General features: G+C 32.8%; 1 protein-coding gene across 1 annotated transcript in view; it reads right to left on the bottom strand.

The window, feature by feature from the left end:
• The window catches only part of LOC141325837 (arginyl-tRNA--protein transferase 1), a 124,766-nt gene that overhangs the window by 14,582 nt on the left and 88,093 nt on the right, over window positions 1–22,091 (bottom strand). The window contains exon 12 of the mRNA XM_073834567.1: window positions 4,612–4,732. Within this exon, the coding sequence (XP_073690668.1) occupies window positions 4,612–4,732 (121 nt within the window). The remainder of the gene's footprint in view (window positions 1–4,611; window positions 4,733–22,091) is intronic.

Below are 22,091 nucleotides of genomic sequence, written 5' to 3'. Positions count from 1 at the left end.
AATGAATTCTGAGTCTTATTGAGTATTTACAGGTTTAACTACAGGATTTTTTTTAAAACATGTGCAATAGAAAAGGTGATATAGTGGATAAAAAATGCATCTAAAAAATTTGCTTATAGAAAATGAAGCCTTTTTACACTTAAAATAAGTGTTAAAATAATATATAAAACTAATAATAATAAGAAATAAATTAATTAATGACTAATAATACTTTACATTTATTGTTAAAAATGTCTACATAAAAATAAAGTCTAATTGTAAGCATTAATAAGTATTAGGGTGCAATTTTATATATATATATATTTAAATATACACTGGCATTCAAAACTTGGGATGAGTAAGATTTATTCATAAGTCTCTTATGTTCATCGAAGTTCCATTTATTTGATCAAAAATACAGAAAAAAGATAATATTATAAAATATTTTTGCAATTTAAAATAACAGTTTTCTATTTGAATGTTCTTTTAAATACAATTTATTTCTGTGATGCAAAGCTGAATTTTCAGCAGCCATTACTCCAGTCTTCAGTTTCAAGTTTTAAGTTTAATTTATTTATAAAGCACCAACTACAACAGCAGAAGCTGACCAATGTGCTTTACAGCATCAAATAAAATTAGTAGTAGATAAAACAAAATAAATAGATAAAGGTCAATAAAATCACAAACTAAAGATATTAAAAATACTATGACAGGATATAAAAAAATAAATAAATACATCAAATAATATCTCACACGATCCTTCAGAAATCATTCTAATATGCTGATTTATTATTAGAATTATTCATGTTGGAAACAGTTGTGCTGCTTAATATTTTTTTGGAACCTGAGATTCTTTTTCAGGATTTTTTGATGAAAAAAAGTTAAAAAGAACAGCGTCTATTCAAAATAGAAATCTTTTCTAACAATATAAGTCGTTACTATCACTTTATCAATTAAACACATCCTTGCTGATTGACTTTATGAATTTCTTTCAAAGAAAAAGTTCCTATTTTAAATAAATGCTGTTCTTTTTAACTTTTTATCAAAGAATACTGAAAAAAGCATCACAGGTTCCAAAAAAGTATCAAGCAGCACAACTGTTTCCAATAATAATAAATAAATTATCAATTATATTTTAAAGTATATTAAAATAGAAAGCCACCATTTTAAATTGCAATAATATTTCACAATATTACATTTTTTTTCTGTATTTTTAATCAAATAAACAGCCTTGATGAGCAGAAAAAGAGTTTTACATAAAATTCTCATTATTGTAATATGTATATATTACATTAGGATCATGTGACACTGAAGACTAAAGTAACGATGCTGAAAATTCAGCTTTGCATCACTGGAAAAAAAATACATTTTGAAGTATATTAAAATAGAAAGCCACTACTTTAAATTGCAATAATATTTCACAAGATTACTGCTTTTTCTATATTTTTAATCAAATAAATGCAGCCTTGATGAGCAGAAAAGACTTTCACAGAAAATTGTCATTATTATAATATGCATTATATTAGGATCATGTGACACTGAAGACTAAAGTAACGATGCTGAAAATTCAGCTTTGCATCGCAGGAATAAATTAAATTTTAAAGTATATTAAAATAGAAAACCACTATTTTAAATTGCAATAATATTTCACAATATTACAGTTTTTTCCGTATTTTTAATCAAATAAATGCAGCCTTGATGAGCAACAATAAATTTCACATATAATTCTCATTATTATAATATGTAATGTATAATAACAAATGTAAACAAACACAAATAAATATTTTTTTCAATAGATTTTTCAATATGCATGCAGTTTTTTATTAAAATGATTGGAATTCAATGTTAAAAACAGATATCACCCTTTGATAGCTCTGTAAACTAGATTTTCTTTTATAAATATGTTTTAAATGGATGTTTGAACTAAAGAACAGCATCAACAAATGTCCAGGAACATGTTAAAGCATCCCAAGATGCATTTTCATGAAGTTGGCTGATTAAAAGCCAATGCGTAGTCCAAATATGAAGGATTATTTTGGTCACTACATCATCTCATTCTTCCATATGTGCTATTTCATAGTTTCCATGACTTTACTATTATTGTAAAATGTGAGAAACAGTAATAATAAACACTAAGAAGGTGTGTCCAAACTTTTGACCGCTATAAAAATCAGAAACATCAGAGAAAAAGAAGAAGAGCATAAACTCTCTTTTATTCGTCAGCGCCTCTCCCTCCCTCTTCGGCGCAGGCATGGCGTCTGCTTGTCGGTACTGACATTATTATTATTATTATCATCGTCATCAAGCCCAGAGTTCTGGGCCGTGACCACAGCACTGACCCCGCTTGACTGCCGCTCCAGAATCCTGGACGATCTCCATGCCTGGAACCAGTCCTGTTATTTCAACACACGTTTCGCAGGACCAATGCACCCCTCCTTTTGTTCACAGAACTGAGATCTATAAACACAGTTGACGGTTTACAAATCGAGCTCGAATGAAATGGCATCCAAGGAGCAAGTTTGGAGAATGGCTACCGTTATTAAGCTGACACAAATGACGTATATTGCGTAATTACAGTCATGGGAAATGCTGTTCATTTACAGTTGGCTCCTACCGACTCCACCGATGTGTCAAACTGATTAGTAAGTCTGATAGTGAAGTGTCATGACGTGGTCAAATGGAGAGGTTCCTGAAACTGTGATGGATCTAATTCGGATTTCACTCGTTCTGACCCAGAGTCCAATAACCTGCTGCGATTTTGACACTTAACAGGCTGCAAATTTGATAAGCCCAGTCAGCTATGTTAGGGGAAGGTTGGCTGAACCTACAAGTTTGTCGGGAGGTCCTGTCACACTGGCTCTGGAAAAGGGAAGAGCAGCCAATGTCTTTGAATATTACAGGTTCAACTACAGGATCTTTCTGAACATGTGCAACAGAAAAGGTAAAGGTAGATGAAAATGTTTCAAAAACGTAGCGTGAAATTTTATCCCAAAAATCAGGAAAAAAATAGCAATTATATGTTGCTTATAGTAAATGAATAACATAATATATGATCAATTTTATTAAATATATATTCATATATTTTTATATATTATTTTATATACACTATTTTATAATATTATTTTATAAATATATTATTATTATTATTATTATTATTATATAAAGGTTGCAACTTGTCAGGGTAAAACTTCATTCCAAAAATCCAAGGAAAAACAAGAACTATTTTTTATTATTTATTTAGCTAACATTTATTTTGCATTTAAGTCTGTTTTAGGCTTAATATAGGAAATAATTATTAAAATGTTACATTAAAAATACAAACATATAATATGCGATTAATTAAATTAAAATATATTCCGAAAATATAATTAATTATTATAAAAAATAAAAAAATAAATAAAAACATATTAAATATTTATTTTATAAATAGGATATACAATTATTACAATTATATATAAAAAATAATATGATTAAATTTAAATATATATTTTAATATGTTAATAAATTATTATTATTATTAATATTACTGTTATTCTATAAAGGTTACAAGCTGTCAGGGTAAAACTTCTCTCCAAAAATCAAAGGAAAAACATAAGAAATATTTATTTAGCTAACATTTATTTTGCTAATATATATTTTGCTTATAGAAAATAAAGCCTATTTTAGGTTTAATATAGGACATAATTATTACAATCTTACATAAAAAAATACAAAACTTTATTAATTAAATTGAAATTAGTTTAATAAATTACAAATTATATGTGTATATATATATATATATATATATATATATATATATATATATATATATATATATATATATATATATATATATATATATATATATATATATATATATATATATATATATATATATATATAAGTATTATTATTATTACTATTATTATTATTATTATTATTATAGGAAAGTTACAACTTGTCAGGGTAAAGTTGTATTTTTTTAAAATCTAAAGAAAAACAAATATTTAATATATAAAACAGAATATAAAATGTTTAAAATTATATATACAAATATTTAAATAATATTATTGTTATATAATATTAAATATGTTAAAAATTATAATAATAATAATAATAATTTACTATTAAAACAATATTTTAAATAGTAACAATTCTATTTTCATAAAACAATTAAAACTTAGACTTAAGTCTTAAAATAGAACATATATTTTAATTATTGTTCATAACAATAATAATAATAAAAAAATAATAATAATAATACTTTTTATTTACAAATTATTATTATAAAAAAACTCATTATTGTAATAAAAAAATTACATTTTAATACATATAAATAAGCAATACCAGCTGGTATTCGCTGGATTGCCTGTATGCCTTTTTAACAAAATCACTGTAAATCAGTGATGTTAAAACAAATAAGTAAAGATAAAGTAAAGCAACGGATGAATCACAGTAATAAAAATTAGGTGAGAAAATGTGCTAAAATTATTTAATTAAAAAGGTAAAAACAGCAATAAATAAATATTAATCTTTTTTTTTTATATTAACTAAATAAAAATAATAATAATTTACGCAAATTTTTGAGGGCGAAAAGTGACCCCAACAGTGGATGTGCTTTGTTATGGGTTTACAATCCCATTGAAGACTCACCTGCTTGGGCGTTCTCATTGAGACGAGAGTAAGCAGAGATGTCAAGGCGGGGGATGCATCTCTCGATGGACACCCAAGTGTACGTTTCAGGGCACAGGAGGTCTGAAGGCCGGTACTGACCCTGCAAATGCAGAAACAAGAGGAAGCGCTTGGTCAGTGCACTGGTATGTCAAACACAGAACATTTGCTGTAAAACCAGGACAAAAAAAGAGGGAAAAAGCAGATGGCCTCCTGGGTTTGAGTTGCGTGTCTTTTAGGGAGCTGCTGATAGTCACACAGAGCCAAACAAATACACACGCACCATTGTGACCGCAGTGTAAACAAGCAAACGCCTCAGCGCAGATCTCTGCATTTCTTCAAGCGCAGTCGAGCCATTTCTAGCAAAGGCAAAAGTTCAGTGAAACGCTGCACGTACGGACACGCACCCGCACGCTAAAGCCCGCACAGATTATGTGGCTTTAGTTCAGTATTTGGTCAAACCAGAAGCAGTGCTGTGAAAGTCCCACCATTACTGACAGGATTCGTCTGTCATTATCCTGCGGTGGAAACTATGTGTCCTGTTTTTACAAGACGGACAACATGGGAAAAGAGGGACCCTGTGGAACGTGTAAATAAAAGGCATTTTGTAGGGCGGCGATATGTTGGGTGAGCAGTGAGGGAAAGGTTTTCACACCCGTGTTCATCACTCTGTCATCAGCAGACTATATGGAGAGCCCTAAAGAGTGAGGTGACTTATTCAGAGCAGACCGATGACAAGCAAGCAAGGGTCACTTGATTTGAAAGCCTTGCTGAGCAATGAAAGACAATTTGTTTGAATTTGAGAGTCTGTGGACTGATGTTTGCACATGTGTACAAAACTAAAGAAAAGAGAATAAAGCAAGTTCCAATAATGCATAATGCAAACCTATGTAAAACAACACAGAATTTTCAACCAAAACAGCAAAAAAATACTAGTAATAGTAATTCTAGACAGGTACATAATGAAAAAAATATTGTTCTCTCTGATTTGAAATAAAAGAGAGATGTGCAAGTATTTCTTAAGTCTTTACAGAACGTTTTTAAAGGGAAAGTAGCAAACTCTAATACACACTTATGTAAAACATCATGGAATTTTCAACAGCCAAAAATACTAAGTACTAGTAAAAGTAATTCTAGACAGGTACATAATGAAAAAAAATTCTGTTTTGAAATAAAAGAGAGATGTGCAAGTAATTTTTAAATCTTTACAGACAAATTCTTAGTTCTAATAATGCATAATACAAACTTGTGTAAAACAACATGGGATTTTCAACAGAAAAAAATACTAAGAAATATTAATGGTAATTCTAGACAGGTACATAAAAAAATCTTTCTTTTTTCAATGCATTTTTGAAGTCTTTACAGAAAATTCTTAAAGGGGCTATATGCAACTTTTTCCCCAAAATAAACGTAACAATAGCCTTTTTTTATTTGACCATTTATGACTCAAACATCTCCTGATGAGCATACTGACACCTTGTCAGCTCACAGTGGGTGCACCTATAAGCCTGAATCCTATTTTTCCTATTTTCTGTCGGAAAGAAGACTAAAAAGACTAAAGAAAAGTTAAACCCCTGACAAGTGCCCGAAAAAGATCGAAGATTGAGAGCGAACGGCACCGAGCAAGGACTAGAGTGAACATCGGCGCGCTGCGAGAGCGAGCAGAAAGGAAGAGCAGTTCCGTTTTTTGGCCACAGGTGTCAGTCGCGAGTTTAAATTTCAGAAAATTGCATATAGCCCCTTTAAAGGTACAGTAGCAAACTCTAATAATGGAATTTTCAACAGCAAAAAATATTAAGAACTAATAATAGTAATTCTAGACAGGTACATAATGAAAAATGTTTTTCTTTCCGTATTAAAATAAAAGAGAGATGTGCATGTATTTTTGAAGTCTTTACAGAAAATTATTTAAGGTACAGTAGCAAACTCTAATAATGCATAATACAAACTTGTGTAAAACAAGATGGAAATTTCAACAGCAAAAAATTCTTTCCATTTTGAAATAAAAGAGATGTGCAAGTATTTTTAAGTCTTTACCAGAAATTCTTAAAGGTACAGTAGCCAGCTCTACTAATGCATAATACAAACTTGTGTAAAAAAAAAAACATTACTAATAATAGTAATTCTAGACAGGTACATAATAATAAAAAAAATATTTCTGTTTTGAAATAAGAGATGTGCAAGGATGTTTTAAGCCTTTACAGAAAATTCTTAAAGGTACAGTAGCAAACTCTAATAATGGAATTTTCAACAGCAAAAAATACTAAGTACTAGAAATAGTAATTCTTGACTGGTACATAATGAAAAAATGTTTTGTTTCTTTCCGTTTTAAAATAAAAGAGAGATGTGCAAGTAGTTTTTAAGTCTTTACAGAAAGTTCTTAAAGGTGCAGTAGCAAACTCTAATAATGCATAATGCAAACTTGTGTAAAACAACATGGAATTTTTTAACAGCAAAAAAAATACTAAGTACTAATAGTAATTCTAGATATGTACTTAATGAACAAATGTTTTTTCTTTCCATCTTGAAATAAAAGAGATATGTGCAAGTAGTTAAGTCTTTACAGAAAATTCTTAAAGGTGCAGTAGCAAATTCTAATAATGCATAATACAAAACAAGATGGAATTTTTCAACAGCAAAAAATACTAAGTACTAGTAATTGTAATTCTAGATGGATACATAACGAAAAATGTTTTTTCATTCCGTTTTGAAATAAAAGAGAGATGTGCAAGTCTTTTTAGAAAATTCTTAAAGCTACAGTAGCAAAAACTCGAAGTGTTGCAAGGGTCAAGGAAAAAGTGGATAATGGTCATGCGATGCTAAAAAAAAAAACTGTTCTGATGCAAGAAACCTTGACTAATGTTACAATGGACTTCAGAGGAAAGGAATAAAATGCAACCAAAGTGCAGAATGTGATTCCTTTAAAGTGAAGGATGTGCTACAGATTTTCCGATATGCTTAAGTTAAACGTCACAGTCCACAGCCCTTAAATGTGCAGCTTGCGATCATGCTCTGGAAAGGAATCTTGGCTGCTGGTACATGCGAGAGCCTGTAAAGAGATTTTGCAAAGATGCAACTTCCATTATTGGGGAAACCAGGAAGTAACCAGAACAAACAGATGATGTGTTCAACAAGCCACACTAAAAACAAGAGAAATGGTCCAAAAAGTGTTGATTTAGTGTTCTTGATCATCAGGCAATTAAATAAAAGCAGCAAAAAAGAAATACACATAAACAAACAAACAAAATAAATAGAAAAATAAAAACAAAACAATAAATCTAAATCAAATATGAATGTATTAATTAGAAAAAACTAAATAGAAAAATGAAAGCAGCTACACTTAGAAATGAAATAAAAGGATAAAATAATTATAACACTTATATTATAAATAGAAAAATAAAAACAAAACAATAAAACAAAATAAATTATGTATTTATTAAGAAAACAGATTGAAGGATAAATATTTAAAAAATAAAATAAAATTTGTATTATATCTATCTATCTATCTATCTATCTATCTATCTATCTATCTATCTATCTATCTATCTATCTATCTATCTAAATACATAAATAAAACTAAATCAATTATTTATTTATTAATAAACCAGACTGTAGGATGAAATAAATATAATAACAAAATCAGCTATATAATCTAATCTAATAAAATATAAAAATAAATATAATTTCTTATATATATATATATATATATATAAAGAACATTATAAAAATAATAAATAAATAAACCTAAATTAATTATTTATAAAAAAAATAGATTGTAGGACAAAATAAAAAAACAAAAGCAGCTATACATGTAGAAAAAAGGAAAATAGTAAGTACTATAGTAAAATAAATAGTAAAATAGTTTATTGGTTATTTAGCTACTGGTCATCGCTGGCGAACTGTTCTAAAATCTAAAATATGATGAATCCAGATTAAGGAATTATCAATTTATTTAATCTGTAATAAAGTCTGCAAATGAACTACTAGCGCCAAACACAGGAACGCAAGGGAACACAGACGCAGAGGGTGGGATAAAGAAGTGTGCAATAAGGGGCCGATGTCAGTAACTGCCCTCTGGACACGCTAGTTGCCATCAATGAGGGACTCTCTGCCTGTCCCAACAGGTCTGAGCCAGAGAAACAAACCTTTTCTGGGAATACGATGGGGGAAAATGATTCTAAGACACTTGAAGACCGTATTATCAGAATAGCAGGTTCCCTTAAACTCATGAACACATATTGGTTCATTTTAACTCCATTTGTGAATCCATTTGTGAACAGAATCACTTCATAAGAATCATTGTAATTATGAGTCAGGCTACACTGCTCACACCATATCTTTGTTTTTAAATAGAGCTAGTAAAGACAATAGAGACGCGTAACACGCAATAGAAAGACGTGTCTTGACTTTGTTTCACGATACATGCGGTACCTCATCATAATTCAGACTGCAAGCTCGCATTTCTGGAAAAATATTTCTTTTACCGTAGAAACGCAGTGGAGGAAACACTGTAGTTAGCACATACTTACAGAAGCCTGTGATCTCGGGGGAGTCGGAACGGTTCATGCAGAAGACACTTGGATAAAAGTTGTCAAAGAGTTAAGACGAGAGAGAGAGAGAGAGATGGAGTCTGGCTGGTCATTATCTCTGCGTCTGTTCCACTTCCCTGACGGCTCTTTTGGCCACACGTCTCGAGACTGAGCTCACCGCCGCACCAAAGGCCTTCTCTCCTCATAGCCTGTCCCTAAATCGCTCACAAAGATTCGCTGTTTGCACGCAAGTGCTCGCTTTAAAAGATCCCCGTTTCACACAAGGTTTAAACATCCCTTCAATTTTCACCTTAAAGGAGAAGTTCACTTCCAGAACAAAAATTTACAGATAATTTACTCATCAACCTTGTCGTCCAAGATGTTCATGTCTTTCTTTCTTCAGTCATTAAACATTTCAGGATTTCTCTCCATATAGTGGACTTCCATGGTGCCCCCCGAGTTTGAACTTCCAAAATGCAGTTTAAATGCAGCTTCAAAGGGTTATAAACAATCCCAGCCGAGGAAGAAGGGTCTTATCTAACGAATCGATCGGTTATTTTCTAAAAATATTTTTTACAATTTATTTACTTTTTAGTCTCAAATGCTCATCTTGTCTAGCTCTACGTGAACTGTGTATTCCAATTCAAGACAGTTAGGGTATGTCGAAAAACTCCCATCGCCAATGCGGTTATTTGCCCTTAAAATCCTTGGTAATTTTTAGTCATACAGATAAAAGAAATACATGTTTAAAATCTGTAAAGGCTCTACGTTTATTTGTGTGCACTCACAATACACGAACGAAATGTTGTGCTTTTGTAAAATAACGAAAGCAAACAGGATGCGCTTTCTACTTGAGCATGAAACTTTGAAATGGTGTATACTTGCCTTACAGACATGAAAAATATATCCATAGAGAGTGAAATGTCTTCTTTCAAATGAACCAATTCAAATAAATAAATAAATAAAAAATTCTCAGATTATGTAATCCGTATGAAACATTCATACAGGCGCATTACTACCGCGGAGTTGACGAGTCTGTTTCGCCGACTTCACCTCTTTAGCCGAAAACAGAAAGAAAGAAAGTGCTAGTTTATCAATAAATTATTAAAACGTTAATGCAATATCCTCGCTGTTTTTCCCTGACACATTCATAATTATATCTGCCGTTGCACTGTGGCAAGCTTTTTTGTGCACTTGAGCGCTTATTAGGCTATGTAGGATATTAAAGGCTTATTATTATAATTTATATTGTTTAATAATAAACATGCGACTAATAGTTGACTAATGCTTAAAATGAATGACTACTACACTCTTGAAAATAAAGGTGCTTCACGATGCCATAGAAGAACCTTTTTCATTTAAATGGTTCCATAAAGAACCTCTAACATTTGAAGAACGTGTCCGTTTCACAAAATGTTCTTTGACTGAATGCTTCTTTGTGGAATACACTACTGTTTAAAAGTTTGAGGTTGGAAAGATTTTTTGAACATTTCTGAAAGAAGTCTTTTATGCTCACCAAGACTGCATTTATTTGATCAAATATGCATTAAAATAAGTAATATTGTAAAATGTTATTACAATCTAACATAGCTTTTTTCAATTGGAATATATATTAAAAAATAACTGTGACCCTGGACCACAAAACCAATCTTATGTCGCTGGGGTATATTTGTAGCAATAGCCAAAAATACATTGTATGGGTCAAAATTATAGATTTTTCTTTTATGTCAAAAATCATTAGGAAATTAAGTAAAGATCATGTTCCATGAAGATTTTTTTGTAAAATTCCTACTGTAAACCTATCAAAATGTAATTTTTGATTAGTAATATGCATTGTTAAGAACTTCAGATTTTCAAATAGATGTATCTTGGCCAAATATTGTCCTATCCTAACAAACCATACATCAATAGAAAGCTTATTTATTGAGCTTTCATATGATGTATATATCTCAGTTTTGTAAAATTTAACCTTATGACTGGTTTTGTGGTCCAGGGTCATTTATTCCTGTGATTCAAAGCTGAATTTTCAGCATCATTACTCTAGGCTTCAGTGTCACATGATCATTCAGAAATCATTCTAATATGCTGATTTGCTACTCAAGGAAAAAAAAGTGTTCAGTGCTCATTTGAATAAGGAATCTTTTGTAACATTATACTGTTTAATGTCTTTAGTGGTCCTTTAAAATAATTAAAAGCGACAGTAAAGTGCTTACAACGTGCCGCGTTATTTTATTTGTTATCTAGCAAAACGATCTGTCATTTTCTACAAATAAATAAATAAAAATGTATATACTTTTAAACCTCAAATGCTTGTCTAGCTCTGTTTGCACTGTGCATTCCGCTTCAATACAGTTAGGGGATATTAAAAAACTCGATGTAGGACAATTTTGAAGTTGGAGGAGAAAATGAGATAGGAGTTTTTCTGTCTGTCTTGAACGGGACTAAACAGGGTACGCATGCGCATGGCAGAGCTAGACAAGATGAGCATTTAAGGTTTAAAAATTTTATATTTTTTTAGAAAATGGCTGATCGTTTCGCTAGATAAGACACTTATTCCTTCGCTGGGATCGTTTAGAGTCCTTTGAAGCTGCATTGAAACTGCATTTTGGAAGTTTAAACTCGCAGGCACCATAGAAGTCCACTGTATGGGGATAATTCCTGAAATGTTCTCAAAAAACAATTGAAGAAAGAAAGACATGAACATCTTGGATGACAAGGGGGTGAGTACATTATCTGCAAATTTTTGCTCTGGAAATGAACTACTCTTTTAAGGCTAACGTATTCATACTTAAAGCCAAAAAAATAAATTCTGATTTCATGGGGACCCCTAATAAATTCTCTCTCAACAAAAGTATTACTTTGTTTCAAAACCTTTTCAAAAAGAAGAAAAATATTTTTTGGGGTCTTCTACAACTTTAAACACATACTTTGGATTAAATTTTCCTGTAAGGTGTGTCATGAGCACCACATCTGTACTCCTGCATATATACAGTGCATTTACACAGATGGGAAATACTGAATCACGCTTTGAGCGCTGATTCACATGAACAGCTGAGAGAAAATAAAACTGTGCTCATCCTCATGACAACACCTCTGATGTTTTTATTGCATATTTTATTACGGTATTCCGTCCGCATCTGTGGAACAATGCAGATGTTCCATAAACCACTATCAGAAATGAACGTCAAGAAATCCTGGTAACTTGATCTAGCTGACGCCCGTATCTAAAATGATAGCAGAGGGTATCATGGGATGCTGAAGACTTAAAAACAACTAAAAAAAAAAGCCAAACGAGCAAAAACTAACCATGTGGAGCATATTTTTTTCCCTTCGCATCCATAAATCCATCAGTTCCGCTAGCTCAGCACAGAGCTATCAGAGGAGGATGTGATAGCACAGGCTGAAGGCCAGGTAAGGGGGGAGCAGCAAGAAACGACATGCTCTCTGTCCCACTCTTTCCAGCTGATCTAAAGCCACTTTTGTCTTCTGCTGAGACAGGATGTGGTTAAGAGTCTGAGGGTACAAACTCTGATCCAACATCAGTTCATAAGCGCAGAGGGGGAAAAGAGTGAAGTGAGCTATGACGGCTGAAAGGACAAATTGAAACCAGTTTAATCCGCGTGTTTCTGTCTGCGTTTCTCACTCCCCCGCGTTTGTTTAAAAGAATGGCACGGCGAACACAGCGCCATCCGTCTTCAAGTCCTCCTGCCAACCTGCTTTCACACGACAATGAAGGTAATGTTGACAGACGGCCCGCACTCGCTAAGGCTCACTGACATCACCATAGTGAGGAACACAGAGGATAAAGAAAAGAAAATAAGAACCGTGTTTGAGAAGCACCTTTCGTCATATCGCATGAATAGCTGTTTAAAGAAAATACACAATAATAAATCAGAGATAAAATGCTCCAAAAACATACACATGGATGTGGCAATGACAGATACAACGTCACGAACGACTGCATTCGATAAAAAAAAACAATCAAGCTGAAGGAGAAACATGGACATGCAGGTATGTTTTGGTTTAATTTAGCAATGCACAATTTCATATTTGTGACCTTGGAGCACAAACCCAATCATAAAGATCAAGTTTTTGAATTTTGGATTTATATATCATCTGAAAGCTGAAAAAATTTATGGTTTGTGTGGTACAATGTTTGAAAATCTGGAATCTGAGGGTGCAAAAAAAAAAAAAAAAATCTAAATATTAAGAAAATTGCCTTTAAAGTTGTCCAAATTAAGTTTTTAGCAATGCATATTACTAATCAAAATTTTTATTTTAGGATATATTTACAGTAGGAAATCTTCATGGAACGCGATCTTTACTTAATATCCTTAATATCCAATAATTTTGACCCATGCAATGTATTTTTGACTATTGCTACAAATATACCCGTGCTACTTAAGAATGGTTTTGTGGTCCAGGTTCACATTTCATATTTGTCCTAATCATCTGCATTGGTACATTTAACAATTAACTGTGTTTTCCCACATTAAAAAAGTACTTTATCAATTTTTACTGTAATCACTCATAACATAAAAGTAATTATCACTGTATTATTGCCCAAAACATCTATACTTGTGTACCCTTTGCTTATTTCACTGTTAAGGCCTAATTGCTCAAGATATGCTATTATACAGTATATTCCAATTTAGTTTAGGGACCAATTCTTACTATTAACTGTTTATTAGTACTTAAAAAGCACATATTGATTCTGCATGAACATATTTTAGATCCTTTTGTCCTACACCATACCTAAACTTAACAACTACCTTACTTACTATTAATAAGCAGTATAAAAATAAAATACAATTAATAAGCTATTAATAAGTAGAGTTTATTGAGACAAAAGTTGTAGTATATAGTTAGTTAATAGTGAGATTTCGTCCTTTAAAGTGTGACCCCAATTTTTAATTTGAGTTTGAATTCAGGAAACAAAAAGGAAGCAGAAATTATCTTTTGAATTTAAGAAAGAATTAAAATAATCTAAAATGCATACAAAAACATCATGTTCAACTAGTAAAAGATAGGGATGTAACAATATCAAAATGTCACGACGCCATAATATCACGATATGAAGTCCACGATACAATGTTACTGCAATATTTACCAAAAAAAAGAAAAACATTTATTATTCTATCTAATGCCATTTGAGAGCTCAGAATTTATTTTACATTATTTTATTACAATTTTACAATTTGATATTGTTATATGACACCAATAGCCGCATATTGTAAAACAACTGCAGTGTAAAATAAATTAAAATGAATATTTTAAAGGTATATTATTTTTGTTTTTAGTCTACAGCAGGGAAATTACAATACTTCTATCCTAATTTCTACACTTGAAAGATATTTTGAATTTGGACTGCAGTAACGTTACCCATTTAAACTAGTTGTCAGCAATTCATAAAGCACTTTCAAGCTTTTATTTTGACAGAAACAGCAATAGAGTTTTATTTTGATGGAAAACTACAGCTTCAGAGAAAACAGGCTTCTCACGTCTCACTACAAATCTAGTGAAATGCTGTAATCATCGGTCACAAAAATAAAGCATAACTGGTGTCCGTAGTGTTCCTAAACATGCACTAAACTCACAGTACATGCAATAAACATGCATTCACTGTGAACAGAGCCGTTCTGAGGCGCAGAAAACACCAGATCAGACTTGATGAAGAGCCATATTGTGCTTTCGGTTTTAGTTCGTTTGACAGATACTGTGCCAAAGCATAATGGCCTAAAACACCTTTTATGTTTGAATAAGAAGTTTAACAATACTTTAAAAACTACATTTTTTGCCTGGAAGGCCTATTGTTTCATATCGCCAAGTGACCACGATAATATCAAGATATCACGTTATTATACTGTTATATCCCAAGTAAGGGAACATCTGTCAAAGACTTAAAAACGATCTTGAATGTAGGCTACATAAAACACGTTTTGAAAGTCTAATTTGTATTTAACAGCAGTTAGAGTAAAGCTCCAAAGAAACTCATTTCTTTAAAATACATTAAAAAAAGACACTCAAACAAACTAAAAACAAAAAGTAAGACTTTTACATATGGCCAACTAAACATTAAAATAATGATCAACTATTGGTGTAGTCCATATTTTTTATCCTCAGGTTGATCTACTGCACAGGTGGAACGCTCAAAGGACACTATATAAACTAAAAACAGTAATTGTAAAACAATATCAGCCTTGTGTTTTATATGAGAAGGCGGTCAAATCCTGAGGAAAAAAATACCTTTGCTTCATTTTCACTTGCTCTAAAAACTCCACCCCCTCCGGCTGGGGTGCACCGCGGGGTCCATACCTGAGATTTATTAGAAAAACAATTAATCAGGGGCATAAATCCTCGACTTCACTGCCGGCGAGGAATCTGTGAAAGACAACACCTCAACTCTCGCTGGGGGGAGTGAAGACGTCTACACAAGATGATCTGGGAGAGCAATCCTTACCTTAACGTCAGCTAAGACCTACAGAAAATGATGCAAAAATGGTTTACACATCATAAAAGTCAGTCTACTCAAATCTGAAAGCTAAGAACTTTCTATACCAAAAAAAGTGTTAAGTTTACAAGATGCAGCTAAACCCTCAAATCCAGAATGGAACAACAAACTATATCTTAAAGGCAATCGTGGGCACAACTGCGAGCCGAGGGGGTCTAAACAGGGGAGGGATGTCGGCTTTTCACCATTCACTATGATTTCATACACATCTGGGGCCTATTTCCTCTTTAGAGGTCCATTTCATTTTTTTTTTTAAAAGTACTCATAGGCACCTACAGGCTGAGAAGACTCAATGAGAGAAACTAGATATGTAGACTTGCTGAAGAAAATGTGAGTGGTGTTAGACCATGCAAAAGCCAAAGTCACACATTCTAGGATGTCTGAACAAACCTTTAAAACTCTGAGCATTAGTAACAGTGGCATACATAGTAAAACATATAATTGTGTGCACTGCAGTCATGAATTCCAACTGCAACCTGTCTAAACATTTACTATGCTGTCCACATTCCCTCCTGCTCCATACAGTCCCGAACAATGCCTGGCCTATCCCTTCTGACATGACGGCAAACACACAGAGGAACAAGGACAGGTCTGTGCACTGACAGATACAAGTGCACACTTGCTTTCACCCACTGCTATCTTATCTAGGCTTTGCAACACACACAAAGAGCAAACACGGTTGCCATGTTGTGCCTATTGTTTAAATAGTAGGTTACACACACAGTTGACTAGTACAGATGAAATAGAGGCACAAAGTGCTAAAGAGGTGGAATTCAGATCAGGTGTCAAACACTGTTCTACGCAAGTATGCAAACAAATACAGTTTTGCATTACAGCCAGTCCAGAATTAAGATTTCCTCAGCCCCATGTCATCCAAAATGTTCACGTCTTTCTTTCTTCAGTCGAACAGAAATTAAGGTTTTTGAGGAAAACATTCCAGGATTTTTCTCCATATAATTGACTTCAAACGGGTTGAAGGTCCAAATTGCAGTTTGCACTATTGAAGTCCACTATATGGAGAAAAATCCTGGAATGTTTTCCTCAGAAACTAAAATTTATTTATAACTGAAGAAAGAAAGACAAGAACATCTTGGATGACATAGCGCAGGGTTGCCAGGTTTTCACAGCAAAACCCACCTAAATGCAACTTAAAACTATCCCAATTGCATTTCGAGGTGGGTCCCCTTGTAAAAATCACGTTCCGGGGTACACGGTTTTTGGTGGGGTTCCCCTGGTAAAATTAGCATTCCAGTGGCTAAATATTATGTAATTAAGATCGCTTCAATCCCGTGGACATAAAAAAAAAAAAAAAAACAATCAGCGGCAACAGTATGAAAGTAGCCCAATTCCATGGGAAAACTACAGACTTGGCAACACTGACATAGGGGGTGAGTAAATTATTAAGAAATTTTAATTCTAGAGCGAACTAATCATTTAAACCATACCATTTAAACAATAACATGCCAACGTTATAGTGTCTCTTGCATTGAGAAAGCAATGCACACTTGCATGTTTTAGTGTTAGTGTAGGGAAAGTTTCAGTCATAAAGTGCTAATATTTACCACTAGAGAATACTGTGCTGTGAAAATGAGTCCTAAAACTAGGAAACGAGTTTGCATTTTTGCTCCGGTTCCATCGCCTTAAAGTCAGTGGGTTTTTTGAATGTGTTTTTGGTTAAATGTCTGAAACAAAGTCTGTGGTAAACACAAGCTCAATATAGTTTCACATTTCATTTTACAACATAAAATACATTAGTAACTCATCATTTTTGAGCTTTTATGTGTCTTGAAAATGGCGTATAAGTGGCTAAATGGGACTGCTGAGGTTGTTGGGGACATTAAATATTATGACAAACAGGAAAACCTCAACTTACACTCTTAAATAAGATTCCAAAGGGTTGTTTTTGCAGTGATGCCATTAAAGAAAATATTTTGGTTGTATAAAGAACCTTTAAGTGAACAGTTCTTAAAAGAACCATTCTGAAGAACATTTTAAAAATCTTAGGAACATTTTTCCACTATAATGAACCTTTTCTACATAGATGTTCAAGGTTCTTCATGAAACCATCAATGCCAATAAAGAACCTTTATTTTTAAGAGTGACATGGTCTCATGAAGAACCTTTAACATCCACTGAATATTTCCATTGGACCAAAAAGTTCTTTGTGGAGGAAAATAGTTCTTCAGATGATTAAATTGATTGTTTTAAAAATCATTCACTGAAAGATTCTTTGTGGAACAACGAAATGGCATCGCTCCCAAAACCTCTTATTTTGCACTTATTTTGGTGCCTTTCTCACAGCCTCATGCTCATGCAAACTATTCTAACTCAAACTTTACAACTTGTAGATTTTAAATAACCATCAAAGAGTTATTGGAAGATTAATGATAGTGACACTGAAGACATATGTAACCCTGGACCACAAAACCAGTCATCAATTGTAAGATGTTACTTTAGTTCTAGAATAAATGTGAACAAGCATTAATTCTCACTCACTAAAAAAACAGATACAGTTTTCCTCAAAATGAATAAAAACAGTGAAATTCAACACAAACCTGCAATAATTAAATGTTAAATAATACAAATATCCTTTATGTATTTAATCCCATTTTATTAACCGATGTCTTTGCTGCCGACCTTCGATGATCCAATTCATCCATACTAATAACCAAAAATTACTCAAGATAATCTAACATTTGTTTTCCTTTTTTTTTCATAGCTGAAGAATTGACATTTTTTACTTTTCTCGAAGCCTGAGGCTTTTGGTGTAAAAAGCTTTTACATTTGCCAAAAAGAGAACTTTTTATATTAAAAACAAACAAGCAAGCCCTTCCTAGATTTAAAAAGTAATGCAAAAGTAACACATTACGTTCCATAAAAAGTAACTAAGTAACGTAATTAGTTACTTTTTCAGGGAAAAAATCAATATTGTATTGCAATACTTTTAAAAGTAACTATCAGTGTATTACAAAAGTAAAAAACAGATGTCAGTACTTCAATAAGTTGGTATACTACCATTATATCAGCTAATGAAATTATGGTATTTAAATGTAAATTTAAGTTAAACCGTAAAACCTAAAATGTTGCTACCATATTTTTTACGGTAAAATTCCAGCAACCAGAGCTGCCATTTTTTACTGTAAATTTTACAGATTTTTTTTTACAGTGTATCCTAAACAAAATACATCAAGAAAAGCTCATTTATTCAGCTTTCAAATTTCCAAAAATTGACTCTTATAACTGTGGCTTCAACATGTGGAGATTATCTTGATTAACAAAACTTGCAGGAATCATAAACTTTAGTTGGACAGAGAACTTATTTTTTGCAATAACCCAGAAGCCAATGGAAAAATCCTATGACTTTTTGTCGAGCGAACCAGGGCGATGCTAACTTCTAGGTTGGACTACAAAATTCTGTCAATCCTGCAGCACTTAAATGATTTAGGTTGTAAGACCTAGCTAGCACTCAAAAAAGGGCAGGGTTGACTTGGACTGAGACCCGACGCTGCCCTTTAGGTCAGTTAAACAGCCAGTTCATGTCTCCACAAAGAAAACCCTTTCATTTTTCCTCAAACTGACCCTCTAGTCACTATCTCTGCCTCATCTCCACTTTCTCTGGCGTTCGCAAACACAGCACAGATGGCAAGACCGCCCTGTTAGGGCTGACATCAGGGCAGACGTCGCTGAATGACACGTGTAAACACACTCTCACACAAACAGCGGTCGGACGGGGCTTTGTAAATGAGCAGAGGAGAGGTGCTCTGTGACAGACGTGTGTAAATAAAGAATCCCTCCCTCTCCTTACATACTAAACTATGGCATGCATACAGAGTACAACACGGCGGTCCTCGGGAGAGCATCAAACCGCATTCAAAATTCAGATATTTACACAAACCTGCAGTTTAAACACACAGAGTTGGGCGAGTCGTTTCGCCTCACTCGACACATTACCACGGGACAGAATTCAAATAAACACGGCGTCCCGACTGCTAACTAATGCCTCCTCAGACATAGGCATACAAATACACGCTCACTTGTAGTGCCTGGCCGGTCTGTGTATCAGGGGTTCGTGGATGACAGCTTAATGATGGGAAAATATTTTTACAGGATCACGTTTCAGCAGGGCAGCGTTTTACAGCCTCGTTTTATCTCTCTATCTCTCCTGACGTTTATTGGCGGGTGGCTTAAGCGCTGCGGTCTTACGGCTTTAACACTCACCTTCCTTAAGTGCTTTTCACTCCAGACATCTCTGATCCGGCTTACTAGACGAACGCCCAAAAATAAAGCCTGTATGGAAATTAGCTCCACATTTGTGGCACGTTTTTAACTATAAACACAAACACAAGAAAGTTTGTGATCGGACAGGAATTCGGCAGTAAAAGCATGCTGTATTTTGTTTATATGAAAAAAAGTTTTATACCTAACAAGCTATTATAAAACAAAACCAAAAAAAAAAAAAACATTTTTTTTTTTCTGGAGAAAATGTGCTTGTTCCAAACATTTGGGGTCATTACGATTTTTTTTACAATTTATTTGAATGCATTTATTTGATCAAAAACACAAACACTGTAATTTTGTAAAATATTTTTAGAATCTAAAATAATTTAAAAATGTAATTTATTCCTGTGATCAAATCTGGATTTTCAGCATCATTACTCCAGTCTTCAGTGTCACATGATCCGTTAAAAATCATCTCCATAAGCCGATTTGCTGCTTGAAAAAAATGATTTTAATAATAAGAATAAAATTTTTAATAATAATAATAAATTATTACTATCAATGTTGAAAACAGTCATGGAGCTCCAGATTTTGCTTCCTTTTTTTAATGCAAAGTTCAAAAGAACAGTATTTACAGAAACAGAAATATTTTGTAACATTACATTAACTGTAAAATATTTTTAGAATCTATAATAACTGTTTTCTACTTCAGTATATTTTAAAATGTAATTTATTCCTGTGATCAAAACTGAATTTTCAGCATCATTACTCCAGGTTTCAGTGTCACATAATCCTTTAAAAATCATTTGAATATGCTGATTTGCTGCCTGAGAAAATGTATTTTTAATATTAAGAATACATTTTTTAATAATAATACATTTATTATTAATATCAATGTTTAAAACAGGCCTGCTGCTTCGTATTTTTCTTAATTTTTTCAATGCAAAGTTTAAAAGAATAGTATTTACAGAAATAGAAATCTTTTGTAACATTATAAATAAAAACATGCTGTATATTGTTTATGTGAAAAAAGGTTTTGAACCTAACAAGCTATTATAAAACAAAACCAAAAAAAAAAAAGACTGGAGAAAATGTGATGGGCGTGTTCCATGCATTCGGGTTATTACGATTTTGTACAATTTATTTGAAAGCATTTATTTGATCAAACACATAATAAACGCTGTAATTTTGTAAAATATATTTCGAATCTAAAATAACTGTTTTCTACTTCAGTATATTTTAAAACGTAATTTATTCCTGTGATCAAATCTGGATTTTTAGCATCATTACTTTAGTCTTCAGTGTCACATAATACTTAACATCATACTTAATATAAATAAAATGATCTTAATATGCTGATTTTCTGCTCAAGAAATGTATTTTTAATAAGAAAACATTTTTTCATTATAAGAATTTATTATTATTATCATCATCAATGTTGAAAACAGTCATGCTGCTTCATATTTTTCTTATTTTTTTAATGCAAAGTTCAAAAGAACAGCATTTATAGAAACTTCTGTAACATTACAAATGGCATGTTTGATCAATTTAACGGATTCTAAATAAAGCTACTAATTTCTCAAATAAAAACTTGCAAACACATCAGAAAGCAATAATAAAAGTAATATGTCTTATACAAAAAATGTTAAGTGCAAAAAAGACTCCCATGTTTCATTTTAATGCTCTTACATGAAAAACAAAATAACAGGTCACAAGTTTTGTTCGCTCTGTTTCGTGCTCTATATATCAAAGCGTGCTATACGTTATAAGGTCTGGAGGCCCTGTCACCCCAGACAAAGTGGCTGAATCCAAGGCTCTGAAAATAAACCGAGGGCGAGTTAATGGCAAGGCAAACACACTGCTCTCGCAGCTGGGCCGCTCTGGCTCTTTTCACCCTGACATCAGATCTAAACTCTCATTTTCCAGCCCTGTGACCTTCACACCTCCCTCACCGAACCCCCAACCCCCTCCATCTATCGTTTCTCTCTTTCACTGCCGAGACTAAATCGTCTGACCCGACCTCTCAACTCTGACCCCTGGGGTCTGCCGTCATGTCAGCGCTGCTGATGGGGGGAGCAGAGGTAAGTGCGCTGAACCAGGGCCTCAATGTAAACACATAAAACACGTCGCCTTTATTACCACACTGTGTCAACACGCTAAACGAATATCATGTGGGTTATTTATTATTTAGGGACACACAACAC

Source organism: Garra rufa, chromosome 2 (genome assembly GCF_049309525.1).
Source record: "Garra rufa chromosome 2, GarRuf1.0, whole genome shotgun sequence".
NCBI classification, from domain to species: domain Eukaryota; kingdom Metazoa; phylum Chordata; class Actinopteri; order Cypriniformes; family Cyprinidae; genus Garra; species Garra rufa.
This window is presented reverse-complemented; position numbering and strand designations above follow the sequence as displayed.